Raw genomic sequence first — 15,248 nt, 5'->3', positions numbered from 1 at the left:
AGATTTCATCTCAGGTGATTTTCCTCTCTGCCATTTGCCATTTTACATGTGAGGCAGAAAGTTAGCAAAAGGGCAGGTGAGCATAGGGAGCCTTTTAATCTGCAGAACAAAGCACTGGGCAGGTGAGAGCGTGAGCACCTCTGGGGAACAACAGGCAAAGCCAAGACTGCTGCCAGTCTACCAGGTAGATTTAACAGGCAGCTTTTATGTAGCACTTGGGGCAACCATTATATTGTGTCTGCCAGAGATTTGATACTGCATGAGACACAAATCCTGGATCATAATGTTTGAAGGGCTTCCATGAAAATGAAAGTAGCTCTGATTAAATAACAAACGAACCCTGATTTGAGAAAATAATAAATTATTTTTGTGTTTCATAATTTCTTTCAGTATTTTAATGCATTTTCAGTGTCTTTTGTCTAGAGATCTCATAATAGTAAAAATAGGACAAGTTAACTGCTGAGATAAGAGATGAAATGTTGGTCAATTATTTATTCACAGCCTGTAATTTTCCTCAATTTAGAATTGCTCTCTACAGTGTGAGTTTTTGAAACAAACAGCTAAACTCTTTCCCTCTTTTGAATAAGCCTTCTTTACTGCGAAAACAGGGACAGGCATCAGAGGAGGAGTATAAACATTGCTTGTGCTGTCACAGGTGATGCCAGGAATGCCAAAGCTCAGTTGAAGCTAAAACTAGCTAGGAGCATAAATAGGGATTCTGTCAGCTAAAGGAAATTCAATGAAAATGCCTGTTGAATGGGATGGGCATCCCATGGGTGGGTGACATGGAATAAGCTGAAATGCTTGTGCTTCAGTCTTGAGAGGCAAAGCTCGACTCCGATACTCTGCCTATCAGTGCAGCTGAGGAAGCAGAAGACCAGCAAACAGTAGGAGGAGCAATAGGTTCAAGAACACTTGGAGCTGAAAGCTTTCCATTCCATGGGACAAGCTTCCTTGAGAATGGTTGTGATAGTGAAGCAAGTGTTCATCATTGGTGATAAACCACTGTTGTAGTGAAGGATCACTGGTAGCTGTGGAAGGAAAAAGGCTAATTTGTTGTGTTTTCAGTATCAGAAAGTGGAACCCAGGTATTACAGGCTGAGTACCTCTAACTCAGTCTGTGGGAGGATTGAGACATGACCTCCCAGAGTCTGTTTATAAGCATGTGAAGGCAAAAAAAGGTAATTTGGATCAGTGAACCTGGATTTATTGAGGACAATTCTTTCTCAGCCAACTTGATTTGATACTCAGCCATTTCATCACAGAAGGTAATATGGATGAGGACAGGGAGGAGAGCAGGGAAGGCTTTTGTAAAGCTTTTGACACTATCTCACATTGTTAGCATGTTTATCACAAGTTTTGGCTTGGGGGTTAGATAGGAAATTTGGAAAATAATGTTTTTCAGAGGCTTAATGCAGCTTGGAACAATCTACTTGGAGGGGAAATTTCCATCCTTGGAGATTTTCAATATTTGATTATGTGAAGCAGTGATTGATCTGAGCTAATTGAGGCTATAATTGTGCTTAGAATACATGGTTGGCCGAGGTGATCTCAAGAGATCTCCAAGCAGCATGTCTGTGTTTCTGGGGTATCTGTTCCTTACTACAAAGGGATATTGCATTTGTTAAAAAGTATGTATGGTAGAGGCAAGAACTGAATTCAAATTCAGCAGGCGTTTCTTTTAAAGTTCATGATAAAATCTGTGGGGTTCTAATAGTATTGACAAGATACAATTGACAATATTGGTAAAAAACCCAAGCAACCAAATGAAAAAACACACACTAGAAGGATTAGTGACTTTTCTGCTAAATAGGAGCACAAACACTGCCAGAGGGAATGGTTGTAAGGGCTAAGTCCTTTAATATGCAACATGAACTACAGGGAACCAATCTCAACCTAACTCTGTTGTTTTTTCCAGAAATCTGTACAGTGGTCTCTGCCTTACATTGTGTTTGGAGCAACTGGTCTGTTGTCTGGGCTCTTAAGCTTGTTGTTGCCAGAGACCCTAAACAGCCCTTTGCTAGAAACTATTTCAGACCTGCAGGTGTGCTCCTACTGGAGGCTGGGTGATGAAGCCATGTCACTGCAAGCCCTAGATGGCTCACAGGTATACTAATTTTTTTCCTGCTACTTTTCTGTTGTGTTTATTTCAGCTGTCAGCTTGAATCTGCCACTCTGAATAGATTAGGATAGTGATTCTTGGCCTGTGGAGGATAGGCCCCAAGGGGAAGATTCTGTAGCAACCCTACCATCATATCTGAAATGTTTTCTGGAAATGCAGGCTGAAATATAGCTGGATTAATTCATCCCTTCAAGGCCACAAGTTTACAACATTTCCCTTTGGGATAAAGTGATGTCTGTGCGTCTCTAATCTCCAAGACTGATTGCTGCAGTGTGCTTCAGCCAAAGCTGGACACTGAAGCTTGAGAAGCCTTAGATGTTAACAAAACCAGAAACCTGTTTGTGAAGGGCTCCTCTCAAAGGCAGCACGCTACTTCTCACCTGCCCCAGCTGTTCTGCAGTGCCAGTTACCTGGTCTGTCCTAGACAGGCTCTGAATGGGTTAGAGCCAGACTAACCTTTGAGATCTTTCCCACTACTGACTCTGGTAAATGAGATTCATTGAAAACATTGGAACTACAAAACTCCCAGGTATAAGCATAAATAAATGTGGCAGCAGGATGTTTTTCAATGAGGTTTCCTTGAATTGTGTTTTTCAGGTCACTTTGTTAAACTCCTGGACACATCTCGCAGTGTCTGTATCTTCCAGTCACATGGAGGTTTTTTGACTTGGTTACTTCTCTGTGAATGAAGTGGGACTAGAAGGAAGTAGCTAGAGAGCTGGGAGTGGGTGTTTGAATTTGAATAAAGTTTTAAAGTTTAAATCCTGGTCCCAAAACTTTAAGTACTGAGGGATTTACAGAAATAGAAGAAGTGGTCAAAAAACTTGAAAGGAAACCCATAACAAAGCATTACTTTCATTTGAATAGTTGTTGGTCAAGCACTCTGAGATTCACATGTAGTCATAGTTATTTTCACAGAAATCACATACTTTTAGAATGGGGACATTTGCTTCCTATCAGAACTTTCAATAGGTTGCCTTGTTTACGAAGTTTACCTGTATTAATGCTTGATAGGACAGCACAGTTTAGTGACAAAAGCACCCTTGAAGAAAGGCTGAAAAAGGCAGCCCTTTAACCATTCATTTTATACTTCAGCTACTTTACATGCTTATTTTATAAACATTTTCAACCATACTGGATAATGTGTTATGGCACCACATTCTTGCTGATGACACAAATCCATCATATACATTTATATCACCTGCTATGTTGGTAATGACATGATTATTATGTCTTAATTGTGCAGATGGTTTACCAACAAAAGCAAATTTTGTAAGCAGTGCAGGTGTTACAGCTTAGAGGTGGGAAGTCACATTTTTATTTTCTACTTTTACCAGCTACAGTCAGTGTTACTCTTTGAGGTGACAAGTATTGTCTGTCAAATTGGTTTGCTTGTGTCAGTCAGTCCTCTCAGGTTTAAATCTTATTTGCTTGTGCTTCTGTAGTCTTCTGAAAAATCCCAACCTGAACAGGACCCATGAAAGGGGGTGTTGTTCTGAATGTTCTTCAGGAACACTTTGCCCAGATGGATTAAAATTACTGAATTTGAATGAACAAGGCATTGGTTCAGGCCTTAACTAATCCTGTAACTTCAGTGAAGTTATATCTAGAATGTCTGTGACATATTAGGGATTTTATTTTAAAGCTCACAAAGAAAGTGCTGATAAAATAGAAAGCTGTTAAACATTAACCCTATTTGACAAGGCCGTGAGAGGTCTTATGAAGCTGTTGTGAGAAAGATTTAGAATTTATTTGGCATACCCTGAATTCCCCCTGTGGAATCCATTGTCCTTTTGTACCATTTTCAAGATAACATGTGTTCTGATTGCCCAGAATGGAGGTTTTGTTCCTGTTAACATACATGAATGTGATATTCAAGTTGGACAGCATCCAGTGATAGCCTGACTTTCCTCAAACAGTTTTAGATGTCTAGAAAAAAAAAGCCTAACATGATTCCCTTTACATCTTCTGACAGGTCGTAGTGCTCAAACTGCTTGAAATTTCTTTGCAGTTAACACACATTGCTGTAGCAAAGCTCCTCTGAAGAGAGATCTAAAGCTACAGATTTTGCTTGCATTGTACTGTCAGTCAGGAGCACTATTTCCATTTCTCTATTTTTCACCCTCTCTCTCACTGTTCTTAGCATATGACTAGGCAGGCAGAGGTCTTTAAAGAGGATGGATGCAAGCATACTGGGGAAAAAATCCTAAATAATTAAACTAGATAGAGTTTATACTAGCAGGAGAGTATTTTTAACTGAAATAATTTGTGTCAGTTCTCTGGAAAAATACTACACTGGCCAAATAAAAAATTAGCTGTAATAGCTGACTTTATTTTGGGTATGTGGTATAAATTATGTTGTGGAAAGTACTCTGACTGGAGTAGGTATGCCTGTAATAGGGATTCTGCCTTATGAACATACATCATGGTAATGTTTTTTCCCTTTTCCATAACACTTTCGTTTAGTATTGCAGGGGGATCTTTTAAATTCAATTTGCACAGTAAAATGTCTGTGCTACCTAAGGAAAAATACTAATTCTGGATGGAGAAGCTTTGCCTAAACAAGTAGTATTTGTGTTCTGAGCTGTGGCGAGCTCCTGTGTTTCCAGTAGCCCTGCACAAAGAGACTCCACCTCAGACTGAATTGAAGTTTAGTAGATTACCAGTTCAGAGTCACTCTAGCCAGTCACTCCTGTGTTTATTCTCTAGTGTCCTAGTGGAGCAGAGAAAGTCCCTCCTAACTACAACCCCATGTCTTTTAAAGATACTTTGAAGAATCAAGGATTTAAATCTGAATTCATATAATGTCTTCTACAAAGTTTCAATACAGTGGTTTGACCTGTGCTTTCTTACTTTTTCTCTACCAGCATTCCATAGAAGTGTAATGGTTCATGCTCATATATGTTGAGATTGATTTAGTGGCTTCAGTGTAATGAACAACTTTTTTTCCTTTTTGCTTCTAGTCTGGAGACAGAGACAGCTCTACAGGGAGTGGAAGTGAAGATGAGGAGTTCTATGATGCTGATGAAGAGACTCATATGATCAAGCAATGAAAAGAAGAAATGCTGGCCTATTTTATGCCTCTTCTTGCCCAGTCAGTCCAGCTGTATGACAAGTACTGGGGACCTTGCTTGCCAGGCAGGCTTGGGCAATTGGGCAAGTGCCTGTGTTTTTCTTTACTAGGAGAGGGATTTGAGTACTGTTCAGACTGATGACATCACTGATGCTCTCCATATGAGGCAGTCATTCCAATTCTTGTGGTTCAGAATGACAGTGCATGGACTGCATTTGAAGCCAGGTGAGACAGCAAGAGTGGGATGATGTATTTCAAAAGCCCTGGAAATAACCTAGACTTAGACAGATCATCAGTGCACGTGTGTTAGTATTTTATTTTCAAGGTGGTGGATTTTGTTTCAGTACAAATTGGTAAAGTTGGAAACAACCACTCTACTTTTCCATAAGGGTGAAACTGCTGTGTGCCACTCCAATGGGAACAAATTGCTGAAATTGTTTGTTAAAATGACTTTTGCATATTCAGTAGAGGAGAGGCAGCTGTGAACAAAAGGTTTCTCTGTGTGCACACCTGTGCAGAGTTACAGGTGCAGCTGGTTAGTCATGAGCTGGGCTTTAACTTAGTGATAATGGAAGGCTGGGAGGAAGGACTACACAAAAGAGCAGCCACAAAGCCTGCAAACATAAGGAACATTACTGACTTTTTTCCTTCTTTTCATACACAAAGCTTTTTCTTGGGCTGTCTTGTGCATGTGTTTGCCACATGTTCCCCACATCTCAGCATGGCTGTTTATAGCTTTGCCTACTTTTACCTTGTCCTCACTTTGCCATAACTATTGAAGCTCAGCAACTTCTCTGTGGAGAAATTCTGTGATGGATATTTCCTGGGTGTGACAAAGGTGAGGTATTTATCACATACTGTGTGTGTGGTGTGTTAGAATGTATAGCTTACTTTTGCTGACCTATCTGGGTCTTTATTTCTGGAAAAGGCTTAACTCTGAAGTGGTAAGAGGAACTGTGGGGTGCTGTTACATTTTGGGTGTTATTGTCAGCTGCTAGTGTTTATTTTAAAATCTTGTGTGTAGCTAAGGTTTTCATTTAAAAAGAAAGCAAATCTCTCTGGATCTTTTTGGTTACTTGATGTTTTTTAAACAGTGCTTGCTCAAGCACTTGGTTACTTGACCTTGTTATAGAAAACAACTTCACTTTCCTGTTTTCACTGTACTTTCTTGTAAGTCCTTCATTAGAGGGATATGAAATCCTGTAATAGGAAAGATGAATATGTGAAATGTTCCAGCTACAAAAATGAGGCCTTACAAGGATTCAGTTTTCTTGATGACATTGTCATCTTCATCCTCTAGCCTGTGTCTTTCTCTTTGTTAAGATTGGTTTCCATGAAATGTTAGCCTTCCTACTTTGAGTTCCTAGCCAAGTGCCACACAATGGCAGCAAATATATTTTCAGGCACATGAGCGCTTTTTGCATATCTTAGAATTAAAAAAGTTGAGTCCAAAAATATCAAAAAGCTGTCTGCTGAATATTTCCTGGTTAAACTGGGATGTTCCTTTACTCTGCAAGGAAGTGAAAGTAAACAGCATCTGAAGTTTGCAGCTAGCTGCTTGAACTTTGTTCACTGGGCACTGTAATGCTGAGCAAAGTGCAACTGCCCTGGTTTGTGCAGAGGGCAGCCCAGAGCCTGCACTTTCACACATGCAGCATTCCACTTGGGTCTGAACTTGATCCAGGTATTGACTGTGAGCAAAGTTGGGAACTTTAGTCCCTATGGACTATCTATATCTATCAATATTGTTGTGATTTTTGCCTGTGTTATGAGGGTCACTGGAAGAATTCTCACTCATGGTCTTACCTTCTTTTTTTCCACCAGACTATTGAGTAGATGTTGCACATGTGGCACTTTTTAACCCAACTGGGTGGTCTTTCTGCCTTATTTGGCCCTTTTGTGTATAAGAAAATTTAACCAAATAAGGTACTCGGTAATAGTTAGAAAAGCTGAATCAATTCAAATATTTTTAAATTTTTTACTCACACTTTAATTTACAGACAGCTGGGAGAATGACTTTTTATTGCCGATGGCAAACATCAGTAAGCCTGGCAGTATTAACATGTTGCCAAGAGCCAGCAGGCTCTTTTAGGTATTTTTTGCCTCTGTCCCTCTTTGGGTGTTGGGTAGAATAAGTCATGAACTGTCATTATCTGCTCCTGGCAACCCTGTGTAATGCCACAAGACCCTCAGTAGAATTTTCATTAACAGTAGGATGTTGTAACGGTTCAAGTGGAGAAGATTACTCTTTGCAGGACCTGAGCTAGATTTTGTGAGTCTTCAACTAAAAATTAAATTTACCTCACCACTCAGGCACTTTTACATCATTGGTATATATATGTGAAACTGTAAAAACAAGAGTGAAGACAAAATTAGCAGGGTTTTTTTTTTTTTTTGCATAGGAATTGCTGCTCCTTTTTTAACCTTAAATCTGTCTCATGTTTTCACCTTTGGAATTTTAAAGGGAATATTTAAAAAGGAATTTTAAATCTTCTATTGTTACTTTCCCATATCAGTTAATTCAGAAAGTTTAGAGATAATCCCTGCAGGAGGAGCTCAGCAATGTAGTATCAGACTTTGCTTTCCAGCTTTGTGTTCTGAAATTCAAATCCATTAGGTGCATTAAGTTTCTTTCCCGAGGCTGTTCATTTTTTAGTATGAACTGGCCTTCTGGTACAGAAACCTGTAGGATCACTTTTCTTCTTCCCCATGCTATGTAATGCTTTACAATATTGAGATTGTTGTATCTCAGTGTCTGGGTAGTAAGTTTGCCATGAGGAGCTACTGGAAAGCAGAGGATGGATGATGCAGCACTGGATACATCAGTTTACTGCATGTTGTAGTGCTATGAGTCTGAGACCAGGATCCTTGCTAGAGTTTAGTGCAGTATGATAATCTTCTGCCATGTTTTTTGCTGGAGTAGCCAGTACTGTTAGCTGTTTTCATGTTATGCAGGCACTAAGGTACCACTTTTCCAAAGATGGAATTTATTCTCTGGATTCCTTTGGCTGTGATTTTTTTTTTTTTTTTTATTTTCCAGGTAGCTCACTTAGTGGGATTATGCTAGAGAGGAGAGAGTCTTTCCCATGGTGCTGATTAGTCAGGTCTCAGCAGAATCCCAAACACACCTCACCTACCTGGGGAGCTCACAAGAGATAAGTGAATACAGCTGAGAGTGAAGGAGAGTGACAGGTCATGTGAGGCAGCATGGAGGAGAATGAGCTGGAAGAAGTAAAAAAAAAATAAAAATGTAGGATTCAACTGAAACACTCTAGGGTGAGGGTAAGTGAAAACACAAAATAGCAGCTGTTGGATAGAAATACCCTTCTTTCTCCTTGTCTTGACTTGAAGCTTCTGCTTTCAGAGCTAGTATTGGTTCCAGGATGTCATATTGGGGATATCAGTTTCATAATTTCCTTTTTAATATCTGTTGTGTCCAGCACTGCCTCTTCTGTGATGAAACGTTACTTTGGATCAAAATAAAATGTGGCCTGCCTCTTTTATTTTGGACTCAGCTTCTTTATGAAATGGCATTGCACCAAAATAATTAAAATTGGAAAGCTCTGTTTTGGAGATTGTTGTATAACTGGTCATTATGGCTTAATTTGCCAGTTTTCCTTTAGGACAGGAACATTAGAATTATTTGTTGTGTTTGTCATACAACCTCTTGTGAAATTATACTTCAGCCTTCTGAAAGGATTTTAGTACCTGGCTTCTTTTGGTAGGCTGAAGAGAATACAATACAAGAGTGATTTGACAAGTTTATTTTTTAAAACTTCTCCTGAAAACAAAGCTAGCGCTGTCTCTTTAGGAATTGGGAAAGTGCTGTTCAGAGACCCCTGACATACCAAAAACTTGAAGTTTTGCTCTGTGTTACAAATGAAAAAAATAAAAGGAAGCTCTGTGTTAAAGGAGAGCCAGAGATGACTCTGTTCAGGTCAGGATGCTGAGTGAAGAGCCTCTCCAGAGACACCTGACTAACGTGGAGCAGGTTGTAGCTTGTTTCCACCGTAGTTACCGTCAAGGCTTTAAGGATGGGAGCCCCATGCTTGTCAGCTCAAAGTGTGCAATCTGTGGCAGCATTTCCAAACTCTGTGGATGTTCTGATGTTAGTTGGATATCATTTACAGAACCATGAGGAATGCAGTTGAGCCATGCATTTTACAGTGTATTTCACCTCAGCGTATAAAAGCAGTTTGCAAGAGAATGTTTTTCTTGTACTGAGGAAAAGGGGAAAGTGAAGAATTTTTCTGGAGTGTGTTAAAGGGAACATTTGAGCTAAAATGCTTGTTCCTGAGTCTTCTGAATGCAGATAATCATCACCAAATGCAAATTGGGTTAGTAGTAGTTTGTTTTAGCTGAAGGTTAGTGTGCTATTTATCCCTTTTCCCACCCTGTGGGAGCTTACTGGTCATGCTCTTCGACACAGCTGAATCTGTGACTGCAAACTGTGAGCCTTGCAGTAAAGATGTCAAAAAAGCCCAAGAGCAGTGCTGTCATTTGATGGTACAAGTTAGTCTGGCCTGACAAAATGCTTGTTTCAGAAATGTCTATATTCAGCTTTTACCAAACCGGAGACTTAGGGTATAGCTGTATTTTGAGTCTCATTCATTGTATCTCACTGCAAGATACATGGTAGAAAGACACCTAGGTAAGAGCACCTCTCTGGCAGATCTAAATGTAGAATTGGAGAGTGAACAAATTTATACCTATTTTTTCCATGCTATGTATTCTAATTTTTGATTTTATTTTAATTTTAATTTAATATTTAATGTCTATTGTAGCCTTCAGATTTTCCAGGTGCTAATATTATTTAAGGCTAATAGAGCTGGGTGTAAAACTTCTACACAGATAGTCTGAATATACTGAGCTTTCTCATCTTAATTTTGGAACTGCTCTCTGTTTCTGTCATTCTGAAAAATGCTCTTGTATTGCCTAATAGGGAACAGGGATTTTTTTTATTTAATTTGAAGTGCCTGTTTTATAAAAGGAGTCTTTAATTTCCTCAGTCAGTTTTATATGGGACTATGTGTAAAGTAGCATCACAGAATTGGATTATATAAGTGCCAAAGACAGTTTTTGCTGGAAAGCAATAGTCCAAAACTAGTTCTAGCTGCCTTCATTTAGAATTTATCCATGCAGAACTGGTATTTACAAGCATCCCTGAAACTATAGGGACAGAGAGTTACCTTTGTTTGCTTGTCTTTCATTGCTCAGTTCACTTAAGTAGCTTTTGTTTCTGAGAAACCAAAGAAATTAAATGAAGGATTACAGTGCTGGTTTTGTAGAACATTCAGCATTTATACCATGTAGCCATTATGGAAAAATCTATAGAACCTGTTTCATTCTGAGTTGCAAATGTCAAAGTTTAGGAGTGATAAAACCTGGTTAAAAACTGCACACTGGAATTTTTTAGTTCATTCATCAGTCTTACAAATTAGCATTGGTGGTAAACAGTTTGCTTGGAGCTTCATGGGATCTTGCAGATTTTTATAAAATGCACTCTTTGAGGCTTTGCAAAATAACAATGTATGGAATTTAAATCCCTACTGCAACTAATATTCACTGCAAGTCAGCCTTGTCATGGCTGCATGTTTGTCAGCAAAAAAAGCAGGTGGATAAAACTTGGTGCTGTAAGGGCTAACTAGGCCCAGAAGAAAGATTATTTCTTTCAAGCCATTCTCTGCTATGTGTACAGAATAAAGGAGGACCATGGGGTGTATGCAGCAAGATTGTAGGATGGAGTATGTTTAAATACTTCTCTGTCCTCATTCAGTAAAGGTTTCTAGAGGAAATCTGTCTTTATCATGCATGTTACTGCTTCCCACCAACACATCTGAGGTGCTCACATATACACCTGGCAGGAGCCAGGCAAAAAGTATAGTGGTAAGAAAATCTTTGCCAGTATTGAAAGTTGTATTTACTTTAAAATATCCTGGGAGAGGTGTCTGATACATCTGTTTTCAAATAAAATGTTTTTAAATTGTGGAAGCCTAGTTGGGAGACAGGCATTTCTGATGTTAGTCTGTAGGAAAAATCAGTTTTGCAGATACTGATGAAAATTGCAATAGAGCAAACAGCTGCAGGTGATTTGTGATGAGAGTTGTGTATGCTTTGATTTCAAGTATGCCTCTAAAATACTGGTTTCTAGTACTTTTACTCCTCAAAATCCAACCCAAATTTTATTTTTTTCTTGTTAAAATTTGCATAATGTGGAAATAGGAATTATATTTTTCATACGGATACTTTTATTGTATTACCTTTGCTTCCTGAATCAAATAGTATTTTGATTTTTTTAAACTACCTCTTTTATGTTGAGCTCTTTTTTTTTTTTGTCACTTTTGTATTTAATTGATTTGGGGAAACTACAAAATATTTCCTTTTTTAATTTGTGTGGGAATCCATGACTTAAAGTCCTCGAGTCATCCTTTTCTAAAGGTTTTATCAAAGGCCTTTTAAATTTAGTTAAAAGATTAAGAACTGTCAAGAAGCATCATAATTACACAGTTAGAACATGGCTTTTCTGTATATATTGTTTGCCTTTACAAGGGACAGAAAGCCCTTAATTTTATACAAATGTCAACTGAAGGTGTGACTTTTCAGGGGCAGTAAGTTTTGAGTCGGGGCTTTAATCAGTTTCATTTATTGCCAGTTAGAGTTTTTTGTTACTTCTTTGGTATTGGAATTAAAAATGAAACCACTTAAGGAAAATACTGCTGCTTTTCTCCAGACACTGGTCTTCCTTCTCTTTCCCCATGCCATCTTCCAGTTCCCTGGCTGCTTGTCATGCTCAGTCCCTTCAGCAAGGCAACAGGCAGCACAGGAGACTGGGATCAGTCTGTTGTGCTTCTGTTTATTCACTGCTCTTTGTTTCTTGTTCTGCTGCTCTCTTGTGGGTTCCATCACCAGCCACAGTCCCTTTGGAGTTGTAGCTCCTATTGAGTATACTCTCAGCCTCTGCTCAGGATGATTTTCCTTTGGTGTTTCTCCTGCTCAGCTGTCTCTCAGTTTCTCTTGTGCTGGTGTGTGCTTTCCTTTTTCCTCGTCCTGATGTAGCACTGTGATCTCTTTTTCTTGGCATTTACAGCCCTGTCTTAGGTCAAGTAACTGAAACTCCTAAGGACATAAACAGACATTTATAGCCAAGCTCTGTGTCTCTGTGCATTCACATCCTTGCTGATTTAAGAAGACAGAACTTAGACCTCCTCTTGACCAGAGGACCAGCCAAAGGGGTAAACTATTTTTTTTTTGCTGCTCCACCTTTCATCATCATGAAAACAAATCTTTGTGTAGTCTCTGTATCCTGTAGACTTTTGTATTGTTTTCCCATTCCTGTTTAATTTGAGCTAACAATCAAAAGTCCTTGCCAGCTGAGAGCTGAGGAACAGGAAACTGGTAACAGGGGCAGGGGGAGCAGAGTCAGTTAAAAAATGAAGTTGTATATAGTTGATGTGTGTACTGTTCAATATTTAATTTGGATTAATGGAGTACTGAGTGTTATGAGTCTTCCCATGTTAAATTAAGGACTGATATATTTCAGAAGTATTTTCTCTTCTTTGACTGTATTAGTGTGCTGTTGTTAACTCAGATCTGTACTGCTGGAAAGTCTGTTTGTAGAATACTTCATCTGAGAAGTCACAACTGAAGACAGCATAAGCTTTCCCACAGTAGACCTTTTATGGTGATATATTCATATGTTCTGTGAACAGCTGTTGGATCCATCTTTTTAAGATGTTCTTTGCCATAGGTGAGGGACCATAACAAATGTTAAAATATTCAGAATAATTGCACTTACCTATTCTGTTTTCTTAATGTATTTCCTATGCATACTGCCTTACCTGTATGTATTGTACTTCACTGGAGGTACGAAAAGTAAATATCAGGTTCTTAATTTACAATATGTTAAGGAGTTTTTAAAAAATTCTGTAATATTAAATATTTTCCAGTTATCTGTCTACTAAGAGAGGGTGATGATGGGTAAGCCCAAGTGAATTTAGTCAAAAGTTAGTGGTCTTCACTTTCTCTTTTAATCTGTGAATTATTTCAGTAATTTTAAATACTTTTTTTTTTTTTAAAGAATTTTATAGAGGCTAACCTATGTTAGTAAGTCAACTTTTAGGTGATTTGTAACAGCTATGATACTGCCTCTCTGACTCGTACAGTTCATCCAATGTCTTTGTAACTTATTTTGTGCCTTTTCTTCCCTTGACACAAAATGTCTCAATAAAAACAAGTTCTTTTGCAACACCACAAACCTATTTTATTGTACTGATTTTTTTTACTTGCCTGACCCTTTTGTTTTGTTTTCTGGAAGGACATGAAGCTCTCAGAATAGAATAGATATTTCTAATGGACTCTGCAGAAGAAAATTGACAAGGTGGAAAGCAGGTCATTTTGGAAAGTCAGTGCTACAAAGCGCCTGGGAAACTGGGACTGTCAGTACTAATCAATATATTCCACCATATCTATCACAAATCATTTCTAACAAAAACTGGCACCAGTGGAATGTGAGAATCAATTTACTACTGGCTTCAGTTGTGCTGATTGATGTTGAAAGACTGGAAACACTTTGGGGGGTTTAGCATAGCAAAATGTCTGTGGTGGTGATACTAACGTGTACTGGGTGAGTTCCCTTGAGCTCTAGTTGTCTCTTAAACACCCCTTCTTAAAGTGGGATGCAAATGCACAAGGCCACAGTCCCTGTCCTCAGTGCTCCTGCCAAAATAACTTGTCATGGAATGGCAGAACTTGAACATTTGTCTTCATTACCTGGCGATGAGGTGATAAATAGCTTGACTGCATTTCCTGCCCCCTGTTCAGTGGCAAAGAATCTGTCAGAATCTGGAAAAAGTGACTGGGGGAGTAGGGATCAGTGCTCTGTTCTGAACTGCCATTTGATTGTTTTCTCTGCCAGCCCTTGCTTTGTTACAGAGCAGTTCATGGAGTCCCTGGTAGCAGAAACCAAATAACCCTGTGCTTCTGTGAATGCTGACCCAAACTGTGCCTCTCCCACCAGACAGCTGGTAGCATTATTTACCTCATTTTCCATTTGAAGCACATCTGCCCGTTTCCCTGCCTCTGTGAAAACCCAAGGAGCAGAGAGATGGCTTGCTCCTTCATGCACTAGCCTGGCCAAGCAACTTGCTCTGCATATTCCCAGTGGTTTTATTCCATTATTGTTTCTCCTCCCCCACTCCCGTTTTCAGTGCCCTGAATCTGCAGTTAACTAGTTCTAGCCCTGAATATCTGTCCCGTGGCCTGTCACTGCCTGGAGCAGATGCAGCACAAACGATTGACCCTCTCCCTTTGGCAGTTTGGCTTTGACTGCACAAAACAGCCAATAAAGGGGGAAAGGGCTGGGCAGCTGATTATGGGAATTAGCTTGACGCTGTTTAGTTTTATGGGCCTGAGATGAAGGAGGAAGTGTTTGCTTAAGAATTAAATTGCTTGCTTGCTTTCTCCTGCTGCCTGCTCTTGAGAATGATAAATCTTCAGAAGTTACAGACTGAAAGAATAGCATATGTGTTAGCCAGACATAGCTTGGACTGGAGGCTGTTAGCTCATCTTCCAGTGACTGAAGCTGGAGTGTGTAGCTATGCAGGTCATTATCTGATCTGTCTAGAAATTCTCTGAAAAGACTTGACTGAAGCTTCTGTAGCTTCTGACAAGGCTTGTTCTCACTAGTTTGTTAATTATCTTGGTCTGCTTTGTGGCACATACATCATACCTCTAATAAAAAGCAAATTATTTCTCACTTCTGCTGGTGCTCTCATTGTACAGTAATTGTGCCCTTGTGGCAGTTGTTTCCCTCTGGGCCCATGCATTGCAAAGCCCCAGTGACTCTCCTCCCCTGCTTTCTTCCCACACAAAGCACGTAGTTGTCTGGGCCTTCCCCTGTGCTGTTCTTAAGACACTTCTACAGGTACATTAGCAAAATCTTCCTTTAATCCTGATTGCTTCTTCAGCTTCTCCCTTCCATGCTCTCTGCAGTGCCATGTTAGCCCTGGAACACAACACAGTTTTCAAGTTGACATATCCTAAGGATCATCTGGG

At 39.3% G+C, this 15,248-nt stretch overlaps 2 protein-coding genes across 7 annotated transcripts in view; both read left to right on the top strand.

Moving 5' to 3' along the window:
• SLC22A15 (solute carrier family 22 member 15) overlaps nt 1-13,449 on the top strand; it is a 40,099-nt gene extending 26,650 nt beyond the window's left edge. The window contains exons 12-16 of one of the 4 annotated variants that reach the window (XR_015284970.1): nt 1,919-2,107; nt 5,086-5,216; nt 5,306-5,420; nt 8,236-8,477; nt 12,283-13,449. Coding sequence is in view for 1 of the 4 variants with exons in the window: in XM_086882820.1 (XP_086738946.1) it covers nt 1,919-2,107; nt 5,086-5,175 (279 nt within the window). In the remaining 3 variants the exon portion in view is untranslated. Of the gene's footprint in view, nt 1-1,918; nt 2,108-5,085 lie in introns of all 4 variants that reach the window. The other 3 variants (XR_015284969.1, XR_015284968.1, XM_086882820.1) reach the window with 3 other exon arrangements.
• Nucleotides 5,773-15,248, top strand: part of MAB21L3 (mab-21 like 3) — a 34,614-nt gene continuing 25,138 nt past the window's right edge. Inside the window, exon 1 of one of the 3 annotated variants that reach the window (XM_086882821.1) lies at nt 5,773-6,033. The gene's annotated coding sequence lies outside the window, so the exon portion shown is untranslated. The remainder of the gene's footprint in view (nt 6,034-15,248) is intronic. The other 2 variants (XM_086882822.1, XM_023941007.2) reach the window with 2 other exon arrangements.

Source organism: Cyanistes caeruleus, chromosome 3 (genome assembly GCF_971803275.1).
Source record: "Cyanistes caeruleus chromosome 3, bCyaCae1.hap1.1, whole genome shotgun sequence".
In the NCBI taxonomy this organism is placed as follows: domain Eukaryota; kingdom Metazoa; phylum Chordata; class Aves; order Passeriformes; family Paridae; genus Cyanistes; species Cyanistes caeruleus.
This window is presented reverse-complemented; position numbering and strand designations above follow the sequence as displayed.